We start from the raw sequence: 16,342 nt of genomic DNA on the forward strand, positions 1-16,342 counted from the left end.
TTGTTCTGAATAAAACATGCACTAGAGAGTGGAGTTTTCTGAAGAGTGGCAGAATTCTCAACAGCATCAAATATTGGTAATATACTATTAAAATTCTTAAGATAATTAAGGCACATGTTAACAAAGCATATACATCATTAGGGATTAAAAAGATCTGTAATGTAGACATGCAACAAGGCCCTGAAACTTGTACTTTATGTACACAGGTCTGAACGGATGCAAAAGTAAGAGATTGCTTTTTACAAAGAGATGAAGACTCAAAAGACTAGGAGAGCGTAAAAAAAACCACATTCAGGTCATACCAGAAGCTGCAGCTGAGGCTTTGTTACTGGCAGCAAAACGGTAAAATGGAGGATTATCACAGTGTTGGACTATGGGGTTCACTGGGTCAGTTTGCTGCAGCTCAAAAAGGAGTTCTTCCATTGTCTGAATAGTGTTATTGCGACATAGATATATTGCAACCTTCTTTATCTGTGGAAGAAAAGAACAGTTGTTAAACTCTGACTGAACTGAATTTCCAAAGAAATCAATGAATGTCACACTGCAGTACTGAAATGTTCTAGAATGCAAGTGTTGTTCCTGGACAGACACCACAACCACATACAGTTCATACAGAAATAAAACTTCTCGCTTGGACATCGAGATCGTTTTCCCAGCAGACTGACTCTATGATTTAATTACTTCGAAGTTTTTGCTTACCATTCACAACAAATTGTTTATGTATATAACTATTTAACATGCACATCTAGAAAAGTGTAGCTGTGGCCACAAAAAGTAAGCCAGGCTTTGAGCTGCTACTTGTATCTGTAAGCTAAGTAATAGCAAATGGAAGAAAGGCAGAGCAATTATGTATACAGACTTCATGTATCCTGATTTGAAAAATCTGAGTATCATTTATAGAAATTCTGGAAATTTCTATAAATCTTTTAATAAGATCTCAAACCTGCACTGCAGCAGTGAGGATTGTTGAGATACTGAGGCCAAATTTAGCTGAATTCTTGAGGAAAGAATCCCTGATCACTATTAAAAGCAGAGACTCTCCCCAGCTCAAAATCACTTGATTCATAAACTGCTGGAGGTGGGAGACCATATAGGGAATATCTCTCTGTGCTTGCCTGCTTGTTTTTAAAGATGTCCCTAAACAGATGCTTATAGTGGAGCTAATACATTAGACTGAATTACCTGTTGGCCTCACCAAGTATTGCTGTTCTTATACTTTTAAATACTTTCACTAAAATAACTTTCTTACTGCTTCTCTTTCCCTTTATTTATTTTTTTTTTTTCCCTTAGAGAAAATGCACATATGTAAAGTCTCCTTTACTCAACTAAGCTAAAAATTTCCCAGGGACTTTCCAGAGACAAATCCATCTTCTTCCTGAGGCTCATTTCTGGTTGGGCTCACAGTGCCACTTTCAGCTTCTCTCACCGCTGAAGGGGTCACATTCCCAACACCGAGTCTCTGCTGAAGAGGTTTCTGAACTGTAAATACTCTAAGAAATCTTTCAGTACATTATGTGAAAGAATGGACAGCTCAGCAATTTGTACTGGGGCACTGGGAAAAAATGCTTAAAGGAAACTTGAGAGACAAAGCAATTAATTTAGATGATAAAAAAAATTTAAAAAATGTGAGTCAGGCACGCTTTTGGCTTGCACCCACACAGGGAGAACAGATGGCCAAAGGCACAAAGCAGCTGGTGACTGCCTTGGGGCACAGGGGGCTCCTAAAGGAGATGGGTAAACTGGCAAGCCTGCAGCTCTGTGGTCTTTTAAACCCAGGTGACCTGGAACACTGTTGATAAACTGTCCAAATGATCTTTATTTGCTAACGTGTATCTATTATCTACATGATAATGGAAGACATGTTTATAATATCAGCAGTCTTGTGTAGTAGTTAACAGAGTTAGGCAGGATTTCTTATCTATGAACTCCAGGGCATTAGCAAAACACTGAGCAGATGCATGTGATAAGACCAGTGTATTTTCCTCTCCAGACAAAGCTATCAGTGAAGGAATGACTCATAAGCACAGTCAGGCTTCCCACGGAAGCTAAAAAACTTTTTCAGATTCTGCAAAATCTGAGAATCAGACTTTTAACTCAAGATTACAAAACACAGACTAACTGGGTGGTAGAGAACACGGGAACCTTGTCAGCTGCTGCTGCCACCAGCCATGAGAAGCCCAGGAAAGCCCCACAGGCAAACCAGGGGATGCTGAGCAGATGAAGCTGGAGATGTCAGAACAGATAGCTCTCTTCCTGAAGTAAGAGGACTGTACTGTCCTGGAGGAGGACAGGACTGTGAAAACCAAGACTTTGAGGCAAAAAAGAGAATTTGAATAAAGAAGCGTGGGTGGAGGGGTTTTGAGGAAAGGCTGCTCAGAGTTGTGGGATGGCAACAGTTACGGAAAAAGGAGGTGCTGAAAGCTTTGGCTTGGCAAGTATCTGGATTGGGGATAAGGTATGTGAGTGGCTCCTGGGCAAGAGGTGACAGGGCTACTGGGCTTTTCCAGTCAGACTACATTAGGAGTCAGACATATACTCAGCACAGGACTACTCCTTCCTCTCAGAAAACTGCCCCTGTTCCTTTTGTAAACTGCCAGAAATGAGGGTAACAGCCCTCATTTTCTGTTTTATCTCTAACAGGTGATTTCCACTTGTTCTCTGCCAACACAGATGGAGACCACCTTTGGGCCTAATCCCAAATCTCTCACAGGTTGGAGGATGAGGCAGGTTGGAAAGAAGCTGGGAAGTCTCCCATCTAACCTCCTGCTCAAAGCATGGTCAACACTGAATGGAGAGCCACTGTAACAACTGAGGGAAAGATCTTATTTCAGATGAACACCTTTATCTTCCTTTCATATAAACCTTGAGTTTGTTCTTATACAAATTCCACTTTCAAATTTTTCTACTTTTGACTAGCCAGGCATATATATATATATACATTGACTTGAGAATATAGACCCAACAAATGAAAGGAAACAAACAGGATGCCTATGGTACAACAACAACATTTTGAAGATTTTTATGGGCTTCTTTATTTTCTGTATTCTAACATGCATAGCAGTCATCATAAAAACTTTGGGAAAACTATTATTTCAGCAACTATAAATGATGTATATTTATGAGGCTTTTTAGATAAATTTCACCACATTAATAGTAATTTCATATTTATTTCAGGGAAAGAAATGGAAAGAGGCTAACTAATAAAACAACATATTACAATTGGGCTGGAAAATTCACTAAATTTAGATTCTGTTTCACTCAGCAACTGAGAAATAAGGATCATGGGAATGGAAGAAGCCTGGTTTTCTCAGACAGCCTTGATTTTATTTTAAGTTGAATAATAACAATATCCAGCACAGTTTGAATTGCGCATTGCAGCAACTGTTAGGTAATTTATGACAGTAAAGCAGAGGCAGAAGTTGATATGGTAAGAAGCTTATAAAGGTTAACTATCTTCTCTCTCTTGAGATGTCCCACAAAAAGCTCTAGTCTGCTAAAGAAAAGGATGTAGCATTTTCTGGAAATTTATGGCCAGTCTCTGTTATTGTCCCCACATACAGACATGCAAAGTTTCTCTCTGCTTGAAAGAAACCCATCTCTCACTTGCAATGGGGTGTGTACTGCACATGAAGGCTGAGATTTGAACTACTCAATTTCTTTTTTTAAATTTCAGTTTCCTGGCACTTTCATTCCTGCCATTTAATTTTGTACAGTGTGTTAGGGAGTATATTGGTATTTCTTGGTTTTGATACAAAAATTAATTTTCTGCAGGAAATAGCTGTTTTATTCACTACAACCTGTAATCATAAGTAAATAAAGTGCATAGACTTACATAGGGTAAAAGGATGGTATCGCTGCTAACACCACACAAACTAATGAGGAACTGCAATGTTATCCTAAGGTTGTTACTCCATTTTTCATTGTTGGCCAAAGCATTCCAGACATTTTCCATCTCTGGTCCAGGAATTTCATCTCCATACTGCAAAGAATCATAGGCATACATTCCTTGAAATATGCAGACTTCCAAACTAAAGCATGTTCTTTTAGAACATTTTCTCACGTAAAAACACCACAGTGAAATGCTGTAAAAAGTTACAAAATAGTATTTTAAAAAGCTGCTTGATATATTTCAAGATGTAAACTCCATTTAAAACTATTTAGGTTCTGATCCACAGAAGGACTTAAATCATAAGAGAAAATAAAAGTCTTGAGGACTGCAAATTCAAAAAGTAGTCCTAAAATTAAGCAAGTTTTCCTTGATTGGTACAGACTGCTCTGTACAGACTGTACTGGCAGGAAGAAACAAAAGTTTTACAAGTTAGTTTCTTTGTTAGATTTTTTTTTTACCTTGGCTGTCATATACATGAGATTATTAAGAACCAGGGAGGTGGCCTCAGGTGAGCCCCAGCCATTGCCTTTTAGTCCACTTGTGACTGCTATTTCCCCATCCTTGTCCTTTAGTTCATCTTCTGGAGTGGTAGGGCTTGAGCCAGGGAGGAGCAGTCTGTTGTCTACAAGTTCAATATTATGAAGCCATGGTAGCAGATAGGTAAGCATGATCTGTCTTCCATTTGGATGTGTTGTTGGAAATCGCTGGCTTACCTCTAAAACAGTAAGAGTTGATAAGGACAACATATTTATTTATGATGGAAACCCTAAATACACTGCTTAAGTCACATTTCTGATGTTTGTTAGACTGCTTGATGATTTTTACCTAGCACACCATAAGCATATAAAACATGTTCTTGAGATTCCTGAAGAGAGACATGGAATTAATGTTCAATAATAGCAAGCAATTTTCATGGTTTGTGTCTAAAATAACTAACTCAGTCTGGGCTTAGAAACAGTACTTGTTACTGTGCCATGTTATGTATTTAGTGAGGTGGATGTCAATAAAGAGGAAAAAGGATAATTCAGTTACTGGTGGTTACTCCAGAATTCCAAGAGCTTCTGGAGAATATACAAAAGTGTTCTGCAGATTACAAATGCCTCACTTGCCTCCAGGTTTCTAAGCTATACTTTAAATAATAAGGCATTTATTATACTGAGTTTACAAAAAACATCTTGCATATATTGGGATCCTACTTCCTGTGGGAATGACTATAAAATTCATAGCTGGCTGTCAGTTCAGGAATGCTTGTATACAGCACTTTAGATAGCTTTCAAAAAAACGAACTGGCACTGTAAAGAAAAGGGATTTGGAAAATCTGGGATAAGAAACACAGCTTCCTGCCAAAGTGAACCACATTATCTCTCTTTGCCAGAATTCTTCAGTAAAATCAGTAGAGCAAGCATTTCCTTTTTTCACTCACTGCCTGGTTTTAAAAATCATGAAGACACACACTGTTCTGTCCTCCTTATGATTCTAGATGTACAGAAAGGGTGTCTCACTTGGACTGTAATATCCTGTATATCTGAGATTTTTTAAATTATACAGTTGTTACAGCAACATGAGTAGACAATAACAGAGACAGTGAACAGCATTAGCTTAATGACAAATGAGCCATCAGAATTTCCCTACACCAGTTATTTATAACTCATGGTATCTTGGGCACTGAGAAATGTAAGGGTGATGTATTGTTCCATTACCCTCCCTCCAGCCCCTACAGACTGAGTAAAAACAACAGAAAGGGATTTTAAGAGCCAGTAAAAATTCCCACGATTACAGACATTCGCATTCTGTTATTTAAAAACTAGAGCAACACATAAGATTGATTAAAGATAGGTCTCAAAACACCACTGCTCCCAGGAATGGCCTCACAGTGGGCATATTCTGAATTGTGCTCCTGCAGGTCTCATTCTTTAACATTTTTCTCAGTAATCCTGAAAATATGTATTTCTGATAAAATTAAAAAAGGTTAGACATGCAGATGTGGCAAATAACAGAAGGTAGAGATCAGTCAGAGTGATTTGAATCATGGGTAGAACTGGACACAGGCAATCCATCTGCCCAAAGTTCAAGTCACATTTACATAAAATGAAGAAATATATCCTCACAAGTATGGTCTATGTAAATCCATGCGTAAGAAGAATCACATAAGAACCCATCATAGGAGAGTTTGCCAATGTCATTTTAACTCATTCAGGGCACTTGTAATTTCAAAGTTACCCTAAGATCACAAAAGTGGCACAGAATCCCCAAGGAGGAAGAATTCTGTACCTTGTGTGAGTACCTCTAGGAAATACATATTGGATTCCAAATCTGATTTGACCTGAACCAGAATAAGAACAGGTCAAGCTAAATTTATAAACAGAACTTCAAAATGGTTCAAAATGGTAGCTGTCCAGCATTTGCACTAAAACGTAAAGGAGATAGAAAGTCAAATAAATATAAGTACCTGAAAAAAGTGGAAGGGTAAGTTCAGGATACATCCTTGCTAGTTCATATGAAAGAAGGGCAAGTGAGACACTGTAAAGAGGTGGCAATGGACCATGTGTCCCATACAAGATACTGCCTGGTCTTTGCTCAGCTACCTTTTTTGAATAAACAAAAAGCTTTGATTCAAGGATCTATAAAAGACAAAAGAGAAAAAAAGGAATGAGACCATAAAAACTCATTAAATCAGGAAATAGCAGCATTTGAAGTTTAGCTATCAGAGAATGCTCTGTATGTTTCAGAGTATATACTCCGAATATGAAAGACACTGTAACATTCATTTTTATATAAATATTAGTGTAAGTTTTTATAGCCAAGACAAAACGAATTGTCTATTTTCAAAACAAAACTCACGTGCAAATAACAGTACTTTATAAGAAGTTCACCAAAAGAGTCTCCAAGGATAGGAGGGAAAAATAAGTAGCTGATACATGCCTGCATAAGTTGCATGGAAATTTCATAAATCTCTCTGTTGGTGTCAGATGCCTTGAACAGCACCAAATTTAAAAGCGTCACGATATCAAAAGGATAGTTCCTAGAAGAATAAACAGAACATTTTTGTGAATGCTGGTGAGAAATGCAGATTATATTCACTCTGATTTTCTCTGTAATACAGTCTAAAGAGAATGTCATCTTTCTTTTTTTCTCTTCTACCATCAGAATACGGGAAAGGGAGCTCTTATGAATACACACTGCATCATCAAAGGACCATCTGGTGAATGAGAAGAAAGAAAGGATTATTTATAATTATCTTAGACTCATGGTTAGGAATGCACTGAGCTATCCACAATGAGAAATGCAATACCTGTGTCTATGACTGTCAATTCATTTTAATTTATAGCATAAACTATTTACAGGACAGGCTGACACCCATGAAAGCAAATGGGGAGCATGAAAATTTCCAGGGATAAAGAATTTCTTAAGCCAAGCTGCAATCAAAACAATCCCTTTGGACAAAATACACTATCTCTGTTCTGTGGTATTAGACAATTCTATGAAAATTGTTTTCAAAGAGTAAACATGAAAAACTTCTTCAAAAAGTCTGCTATCTGTAATGTCAGCATCAATTGCAGAGGTTAAACATATCAAAGAGTTAATGAGAATATTGTTAGAGGAGTAAATCCCACATTGTAATATTTGGACTTGCACTAAATAGGTTTCTGTTTTCTCATGCTGGTTTACAAATGTACTGATTGAATTGTGAACCATCAATTTACCACCCTAGAGGTCAGCTACAGTGCTCCTGGATGCCTATTTGGACTTTTTAACATGGCAGACACATGAGTGGCATGGATAATTCCACATACTAGCTGCAAGCCAAGCTCTGTAACTGGCTATTTGCCCTTCCTGTTGAAAAAATAAATACAAAAAAAAGAAAAGAAATTAAGGGAAGTGGCTTCTTTGTAGAAAGTTGGATGGACTTCATCAATTGCTGCTCGTTTTACAGGTAATTTAAGCAGTGGTCTCCTGATACATCTTGATGACAGAGGAAAAACTATTAACAGCTTTCAAACATTAATAAAAATTCCCAGCTTGCTAGAAAGAGGACTTTCCCCTCAAAAAAAAAATCATGAAGATAATACTCTTGATTTTTACTGTAAGAATGGAAAAGATAATTTTTAGGTCACAGTGGCACAGGTAACACAATTTGAGGAAAAAACTGGCTGAAACCACTGTGTTTCTGTGTTCATAAAAATAAAAACCCTGTTAACATAACTGAATTTGGAAACACAAAATTCCATTCATATTTTAAAAATCTTCATATAACACAGTCTCTATTCTAGTTGTTCCTGTGAGAACAAAACAGCTTTGCAGGAAAACTATAAAATACATGAGTTATTTTGATTTTCCAAATCCCAATTATTTCTCCATTGAGTATTCCTCTATGCTGATCAGATATCTTGCCAAATTATTTCTGTGAAGAGTAAATGTTCACATTTATTTTAATAAGATGAAAAATACTGCATTATTTAATTTCTCTATAAATTTTGTCTTTGAAAATAATAAAAGAGATAGAGTTTTATGAAGGCCTGACACAAAAGCAATATTTTTATTCATGTCTTCATGAAGCTTGTGCTTGCTCAGCATTAGCAGTAATGAAGATACCAGTTGTCAGGAAAGGAACTAAACAAGTCAAATGAAAGCCAGTTTAGAAGAAGAACATGACTTTCAAGATAATAACATGTCAAAATAATGACTTTCCAGCTATTGATATTTAAAACATTTTTCCTTTTATAAATTAAATTAAAAAACATGCCAAATCTTTTGAAACCAGATTTATGACCTACATTCAAATAAAACTGTTGTAACTTTTTTTGTATCTTTCTGAGCAAAATAGCATCGAAATTCCCCATATTTCAAATATACCTATACTAAGAATATCTTCTACCAAGCACATCACTTTGTTTTCAGAATCATAAAAATCAATCGATACAGTCGCAAGAACTGTTTGAGAAGACATGAGTGTGACCAACAACTCCTAACAACACAGTGAACTGAACCTTCAGTTTTCTTCACATTTGAAAGTGTAGATTAAAAAACTAATTAATACCTGCTTCCACACACAGTTGCAATGGCTTTGAAACACCCAGAGGCAAGCTGGTATGATCCTGTGTAACATCGATCTATAGCCCAGTTGAAGAGATTGATTTGATCAGGATTCAGTTCTAGCAACAGGACTACAACTTCACAGCCAAGCTGGTGAACCTGAGAAGATGTCAAAACATGATTGATGGGGTCAGATATGTTCATTCTCTAAAATTCTCAGAGTGACATAGGCAAACAGGGTAAAAATGGCAAATTCAAGTATGTAAAAAGAAATCAAAACGTTGGTAATACATTTATTTTAGGGATAGCAGAGTTGGAATGTGACTCAGGTTTCAATACTCACCACTTGAAAAAATGGTATGTACATAGAGTACATAAATGAAATAAATTTTCCAAAATTAGGCACAACAACAAAAAGAAAAAAAGCAGAATTTTTGGAAAATCTAAGATTCTTGATAGGAGTTCTTGGGCAACTTCATTTTATATCACTTAACTGACTTCATGTGAATTTCACAGAATGACAAACTTTCATGTTTATCCTTCTTTTGACTAACACAGAAGCAAGGCACACGAAGAAAAATACCTTTTACAAGACTGAAAACTTGTATGTTTAATCCAGCAACATCAAGCAATCTAACGACTCTCCCTGCAGACCATGAATCGCTTAGTCCTGCTACCACCACTGCTACAAAAACATCACAGCTAAGGCTTGGACTTCATGTTCTTTCAGTACAGGATAGTGTTGGTACACCAAACACTAATGCCTATTAATATTCTGTCACCAAGTGTAGGTGACTGCTTGTAGAGAGACTGCATATCAATTGCACATATCTTTATAGCTCTGTCCCTACCAGCATTCCAAAATCCCATGTAATTTCTGAAGGATTTTCTCTGCAGCTATTCATCCCTTCCTTAAAATGTTCAACCATTTTTTTTTCCCTAATCAATTACCATTTCCACTATTCCCTATCCTCTAGCTGCTTCACATGCATTTATTTATATTCTGCTATTTACCTTTCCTTAGCAGAGTTATGTGTGCTGGTATGAGAGTTTGAGGGAGAACAGCAGGACAAAGTGCAAGATACCAAAAGGGAAAGATTGTTGTCTCTCTCTCTCCATTTGGTACAAATCACCAGCCTACTCCTCCTTAACCACAGAGGCAGTCCAACCAGCTATGAACAGAACCATGACTGTGTAGGTACAAAGTCAAAGCCCATCTTCACAGAAATGGAAAATGGCAAGAACAATCCATTGCATGTTCTTTAAGAAGGAAAAAACCCCCACTTTACAATCTCTTTACTCACCCAGCACAGTGAGTAATTGTCCATCAGTGCTGCATTTTGGTCAGTACTTACACGTAAGTCTTGACAAGCCAGAATGTTGTCAAGCCATTTGTAAAGATATCCATCGGGGGAAAGACCAACATTATCAAACACAGGTCCACAGCAGAGCACAGCTGACATGGCCTAGAAACACATGGAACTCCAGTTACACAGAAACTAACACAATGAGCCTTTCTGAATGATGTGAGTCCAGGCTAACAGGACTGACACTTTCTGTTTGGAGCGAACTATGGTGAAAATGTTAACAGCTGGCTGCTAGAATTCAATAATTATTTTGCTATAGATTTTATTGGATTCTAGATCATGCTCAAAGCATTTTGGAGGGAGTACTATCTTCAAGATACATTTTGTCATTTTACCCAGCATTCACAAATCAAGCTACAAAAACAAAATATATTCAGATGTTTCAACAGTATGTTACTGCAAAAATTAAAACTGTCTTACAGCAAGTGGTGCAGCTTATATAAGTACATAACCTATTACTTTCCCAGCTTACTCATGCAGGGGAATTGCAACTGGTTTTGCCACATTATTACTGAGTATATCTCTAGGCAAGCGTGGGAGGCATTCCTGAGATGTACCTTGGTGCCGATTCAGTATCCTCAGGTACTGAATCAGAACTACACCTAATTTCAGAGCCTAAGATCTCCTTGCTGAATCTGCTAACCCATTAATGAACAGCTAATTCAAAATTTCAAACTGCACTCTGTTTTTAAAATAATTAGCCTTGAAAAGTGTCAACAAAGAAAAAAACATATAACTTCAGTGCTATATTCTATGATACCACTGTACACTTACATATGAGCATACAAGTCTGCATCAAGTATGCCAATTCAAATTTCTTTTAAATATAAGGAAACAGACTCCACAACTACTTGTATTTTCACTGAAAAATTGCTGTTACTGGTTTGTACAGTGAACCTTTAGTACCTTTAAAGCACAATACTGGTATCTTGTAATCTGGTGATTTCTATCACTGTAGCGGTCCAGTGGTGTGAACATAATACTGAAAGGTCCTGCCCACTGGCTGAATAAGATGAACAGGTGATGCCTCAAGCTCTGCTGAGGGAAGAGAAATCTCCTGTGGTGAACTAAGAGAATAGAAATAATAGAAATTGTTGTGATTTGTTAATATTCATGTAACACAATGATGACATGATTTTCAAATTTTTACAAAAAAGGAGGGGTTCTTATGTGCTCAACATACGCTTACTCTATAGTATTTGAGTGCCTTTAAAAAATCTAACCAAGTGAGTAAGATGCATCTTATTTCTAATAACCTTCAGTTCTGAATTAATGTGTAGTTATGCAAACACGTACATCTGACTACAGAAAAGCATTTAAAGAATCTAATTATAAAATCAGGGTTTTTCACTGTCTTCTGCATTCCTTTAGTGGCAAATATTTACTTGGTTTTTCCAATTCTTCAAATTTGAGCCTAAACAATACATGTGTCTTACTCTAATACAGTAATAGGACAATAAATAAAAGAAACCTGGTGGCTCCTTGTTTATGATATATATGTGGTATATATTCTGAACAGCTGAATTACCCAAGCAAATGAAAAAAAAAAGCCTCAGACCTCATCTTCCAGTAGTTACACTGAGGCCTTTAAAGCAGAGGCATTCTTTGCTTTTTTGCTAATGTAATTATGTTATATTTCTGAAGTGATATTGCAATATATAAAAAGCATGGAATCAACTGAATAAATCTTTGTGATACAACTGGACTCAGGCAACATAGGATACCGTCTCAACACCTTGGGCAAGTTTTTCACTGCATTTAATATTGCACATTGTCTGCACCTAGTTGTATTTTTCAAGGCCTGTCTGAGTTTATGAAGTCTGGCAATTGAGTCAGATGGGGGAAAATAAGGCCTTGTGCCAAAGAAATCTGGATTCCCTGGAGGTCACAGACAATTTCTTTGCTAGGCTTTTAAAGAGGTGATTCTTAGACATGGCTATTACAAGCTTCATCAAGCTTTATTGGTATTTTTATTTCAATCTTAGTAGACCTCTGAACGCTTTTTCTCCCCCTACATTCTATTTTACATTCATCATATGAAAATTCACAAGCAGTGAAAAAAGCACAGACAAAAAAAAGAAACAAAAAATTACTTTCCCAATACCTATATTAAATGCATAATTTAGCTCCATACCTGGAACACACTGAATCAAGTTGGCAATCATTGCACTGAAATGTGCTCTCATATCCTTAAGGATTTCGACTTCTTTATCATTTTCAGCCTCCAAAAGCATGCGAGTCAGATCAACATACTCTAAGAACAAGGCTCCAAGGGCTAGTGTATCTCTTTCTAAGGCTCCATTTGTACTAGCATAAAGGAAAGTTGCACATTAATATAGAATAACAGAGTTATATATTATACTACAGTTTTCTGCAGAATTGCATGCAAATCTCTCCATGTCTGATAGACCAGACAATTCTTCAAAGAGCATACTGACATAATCTCAGTGTGGAAAACACTGAAAATTGTTTCACATAAAAAAAATCAATATTTATGATGAATGATAGTTCTACCTGTCACTTATAACACCAGCATCAGCAAGGAGTTCAAAAATTCGCAGCAGCTGCAGCCTCAGCAGATCTCGTCGTTCTCGACGTTTCTTGTTCTTGGAATTTAAAATAACAACCGTGTTTATATGCATAGGTGTGCACATTAAAAATTAGCAGCATCAGAAATGCCAGTATTGTAGTGAAATTTAAGAATTCCAGTTCAAGAATTTTCTTCACAGAAGAACCCCAGTACTTTTGGATATTGCACTAAAACATTGTTCTTAAACATCAACAAAGAACTGAGTATGACTAACTTTTTGCCTTTGTAACTATTCTTGAAAAATGTTAACAACTGCCTTAGTACTTACTGAAAATGTGGAAATGAAATAATGAAATAATGGATAAAAATAACTACTATTCAAGGTCTCTGTACCAAAAGCCCATGCCATCTTCAGGTAACAGGGATATTCATGTTAGTTTAGTGTCATCTAGTTTGGGTGCTGGAGGCACTCACAGAGCAGAACGTATATCCAGACCTGAGGAAGGTATCCTAGTGATTAACCATTGCCAACTTGGCAATGCTGCAGCACACCATCACTCACATTCAAGTGAGCTCCTAGCAGACACCACTCCAGTCCAGTGTTGGGTGAGTTGACTGCAGGGGTTTTGCCCACAGTAATGTACTCCTCCCACAGAACAGGACTGCATGGTGTTAACTGGCTCATTGTATCTCGCTGCCTCCTCGAAAGCTGTCCTTTCTGTCTTCTGCCTTTCCTGGAAAGATGTGAATGCAACAAGGCCCACTCTCTGCTGAAAGGCTAAATTGACCTGTTTCTATCCTGTATCTCCCCTGAGCAAGAAAAACATCAGAAGGTAAAAATGCAGCTGTTGCACTCGAAGGTACAAGAAAAGCTCAGAGAAAATGCAGATTTTGCTCTTCAAAACTGAGCAATACTGAGATCAAAGGCTTATCTCTTCTAGGACTCTGTCTCTGTCCATGGCCAGCAGTAGATGTGTGGGAGAACAAAACGATGCTTTGGCTGGTATTCTGATCCAGAACTGGCAGAATTGCAGCATCCCAGCCAAAGGTTTTATTCAAATAATTATGCTATTTGAATTGTTCTATTCAGAGCCCTGTTTTTCTCCTGTTACACCTTTAAGGTTCCAGGAAGCATATGTAGAGAAAAAAGCAGTTTTATTATAATACAATATTTACCAGACACAGCTGCCTCCTGCAGCAGTGTCAGAGGTGATCTGGCAAGCTCTGTGCCAGAGCCCACAGGGCTGATCTTGTGTAATGTCCATTTTGGTTTATCCCTGCAGCTCTTGGCCATGCTGGGAATTCTCTTCCTAGTCATAGCATATGTTCAAGGACATTGTTTCTGGTGTGTTGGATACCTGCCTGCTGACATGGAGGCCTGCTCTGTTCTCTACAGCCACACAGCCCCTACAGTCACTCCTGGGTTTCCAGGTGGCACTGCTTGCAGGAAGGTGTCCCATTTATTCATATCAGGAAAAATACAGGACTTAACACTGCAGTCTCTTGTTCTCATATTCCTCTACTGAGAATTCCATGTGCTAAATTTGCTCTTACTGCATACAGTAAACCTCTGAATTCTAGCAATTCCTTTCCTGAGGGTACACTGGATATGTATGTCTCCAGAAAAGGCTTTTCAAGTCTAAGTTGTCTTAAATGGTGCACAGACAAAATGTAGAAGTGGCTGCACTAAGGTATATTAATCCACTTCTGCCCAGTATCAAAACAAGTGACCTTCAAATCAGTGACTTCTTAGGGATGGAAGTCACAAAACTGAATTGAGGTGTGAAGCAATGCAGAATGGAAGTGGCTGCGGATGTTTACCAGGCACAGAATTATTAATAATTGTTCATGAGCCACTCAGATTGCTATCTTGGAGCCAGATGGAATTGTCTAAAACTGAGTTAAGGAGGGAAAACTGAGCAGAACTTGAGTCCAGTAGTGAAGCTCTCCCCACTGCTTTTCTGTTTAGCTGCATAGACACATCCTGCAACAAAACTGCTTACTGAGGCTACAGATTTTATCACCAGAGGCTTTTAAGAACATAGAATTCCCTCCTGTGTGTATTGGAAGATCTGTCAGGAGCCCTTCTATCACTACCTTCTCTTGTAAAAAAGAGAACACTATAATGAAGGTGAAAACTGATGAATTTGTCAATTAACTGATGGTGCTTAGAATGAGTCCTGTGCCATGTGATCCAGGATGACCCTGCCTGAGCAGGGAGCTTGGACCACTTTGGTCCCTTCCAGCCATTCTTTGATTCTGTGATTCCATGAAGTTGAAATAGGTGACCCTGCCTGCCCTGAAAATAAAAGCACATCTAAACACTGCTATAAAATGTGCTTGTAGCTGTGTTAAAGCATTTTTTTTTTTCTTTTCAGATACTAAATGTGAATTTCCAATATATCCAAGTAGTGTATCAGGGTCCATACTGGATGGGAAATGTTTTCCTCATAATGAAATTCTATATTGTACATTTCAGATCACTGACAGAATTTAAATTGAACTAGGTTTTAATTGAATTATTTTAAATTATGCCATTAATAAAATTCTTGTTGCACACAGAACTTAATTTGATAGTTAGGGCAAAAGAATACATTTGTATTTCAAACAGACAGAATTACTACTTTTAATATAATTTTTAGTTTAAAAAAAAAACTATTAGATTTTATTTTTGCAACTAACCTCTGGTCTTCTTTCTAGGGCTTCTTTCATTAGTGGGTGGAGTTCTTCTACTAATTCCCTAAATTAAAGAAACATAAATACTTGTAAACAAAGTCTAACGTCCTTTGAAAAGCATAAATATTTTATCAAACATATAAAATCAAAGCTCTAAAGTGCAAATAAAAATTTCAATATGTATTTCAGTTATAACATAAATAAAGCACTTGTATTAGAGTCAAATAACTGTGAATATGGTAAGTGAAGAAGTACCTGAAAACAAGGGAATTTGTTCTTCCAAATCCTAATACGAGTGATTCTGTTATTTCTATGCTTTCAAGTCTCATCAAAGGAACTAGCTGCTTTAGTAAGACTCCAACAGATGGAGTTCCAATAGCCTAAAATATATTAAAATATTGCTGAATTAAATTTTCAGGATATCAATATTATGTAAGCACAATTTTTTTAACAAACGAACATTGTGTGAGAATCAATACGAATTATAAAAACATGCTGGAATGATTTTATTATTATGGATATCAATCCACCAATCTAACTGGGTATCTGCTACCTGACAATCAGCTCAATAATGCCTAACATGTAAATACATCTGGGAAATCTCTTTGCTTTAGTTCAGATTATTGTAATTTATTTAATTTGTTCATTAACATATTAATTTGCTTCATTAAAATATTACAGTAATTGCATTTGTGGAGCTACTGCTCCTCTCAGGTTGCTATTACTTGAAAGTGTATTTTTTATATTATTGTTTCTGACAGGCATATATCCAGCAGGAATACAATTTGCATTCAGAAATCTGCTTTATTGTTTAATGTTTTAAATTTACAATTTGGACTACTCTAC

At 36.9% G+C, this 16,342-nt stretch overlaps 1 protein-coding gene across 8 annotated transcripts in view; it reads right to left on the bottom strand.

Annotated features, from left to right (window-relative positions):
- FRY (FRY microtubule binding protein) overlaps positions 1-16,342 on the bottom strand; it is a 219,076-nt gene that overhangs the window by 58,443 nt on the left and 144,291 nt on the right. For all 8 annotated transcript variants that reach the window (XM_015629518.3, XM_015629509.3, XM_015629499.3 and 5 more), the window contains 12 exons: positions 15,752-15,876; positions 15,503-15,560; positions 12,805-12,896; positions 12,425-12,597; positions 11,197-11,357; positions 10,279-10,389; positions 8,928-9,082; positions 6,812-6,911; positions 6,339-6,510; positions 4,348-4,604; positions 3,833-3,979; positions 303-471 (listed from right to left, as the gene is read on the bottom strand). In XM_015629518.3, coding sequence (XP_015485004.1) covers positions 303-471; positions 3,833-3,979; positions 4,348-4,604; positions 6,339-6,510; positions 6,812-6,911; positions 8,928-9,082; positions 10,279-10,389; positions 11,197-11,357; positions 12,425-12,597; positions 12,805-12,896; positions 15,503-15,560; positions 15,752-15,876 — 1,720 coding nt within the window. The remainder of the gene's footprint in view (positions 1-302; positions 472-3,832; positions 3,980-4,347; positions 4,605-6,338; positions 6,511-6,811; positions 6,912-8,927; positions 9,083-10,278; positions 10,390-11,196; positions 11,358-12,424; positions 12,598-12,804; positions 12,897-15,502; positions 15,561-15,751; positions 15,877-16,342) is intronic.

The sequence above is a fragment of the Parus major genome, chromosome 1 (assembly GCF_001522545.3).
Source record: "Parus major isolate Abel chromosome 1, Parus_major1.1, whole genome shotgun sequence".
Taxonomy (NCBI): domain Eukaryota; kingdom Metazoa; phylum Chordata; class Aves; order Passeriformes; family Paridae; genus Parus; species Parus major.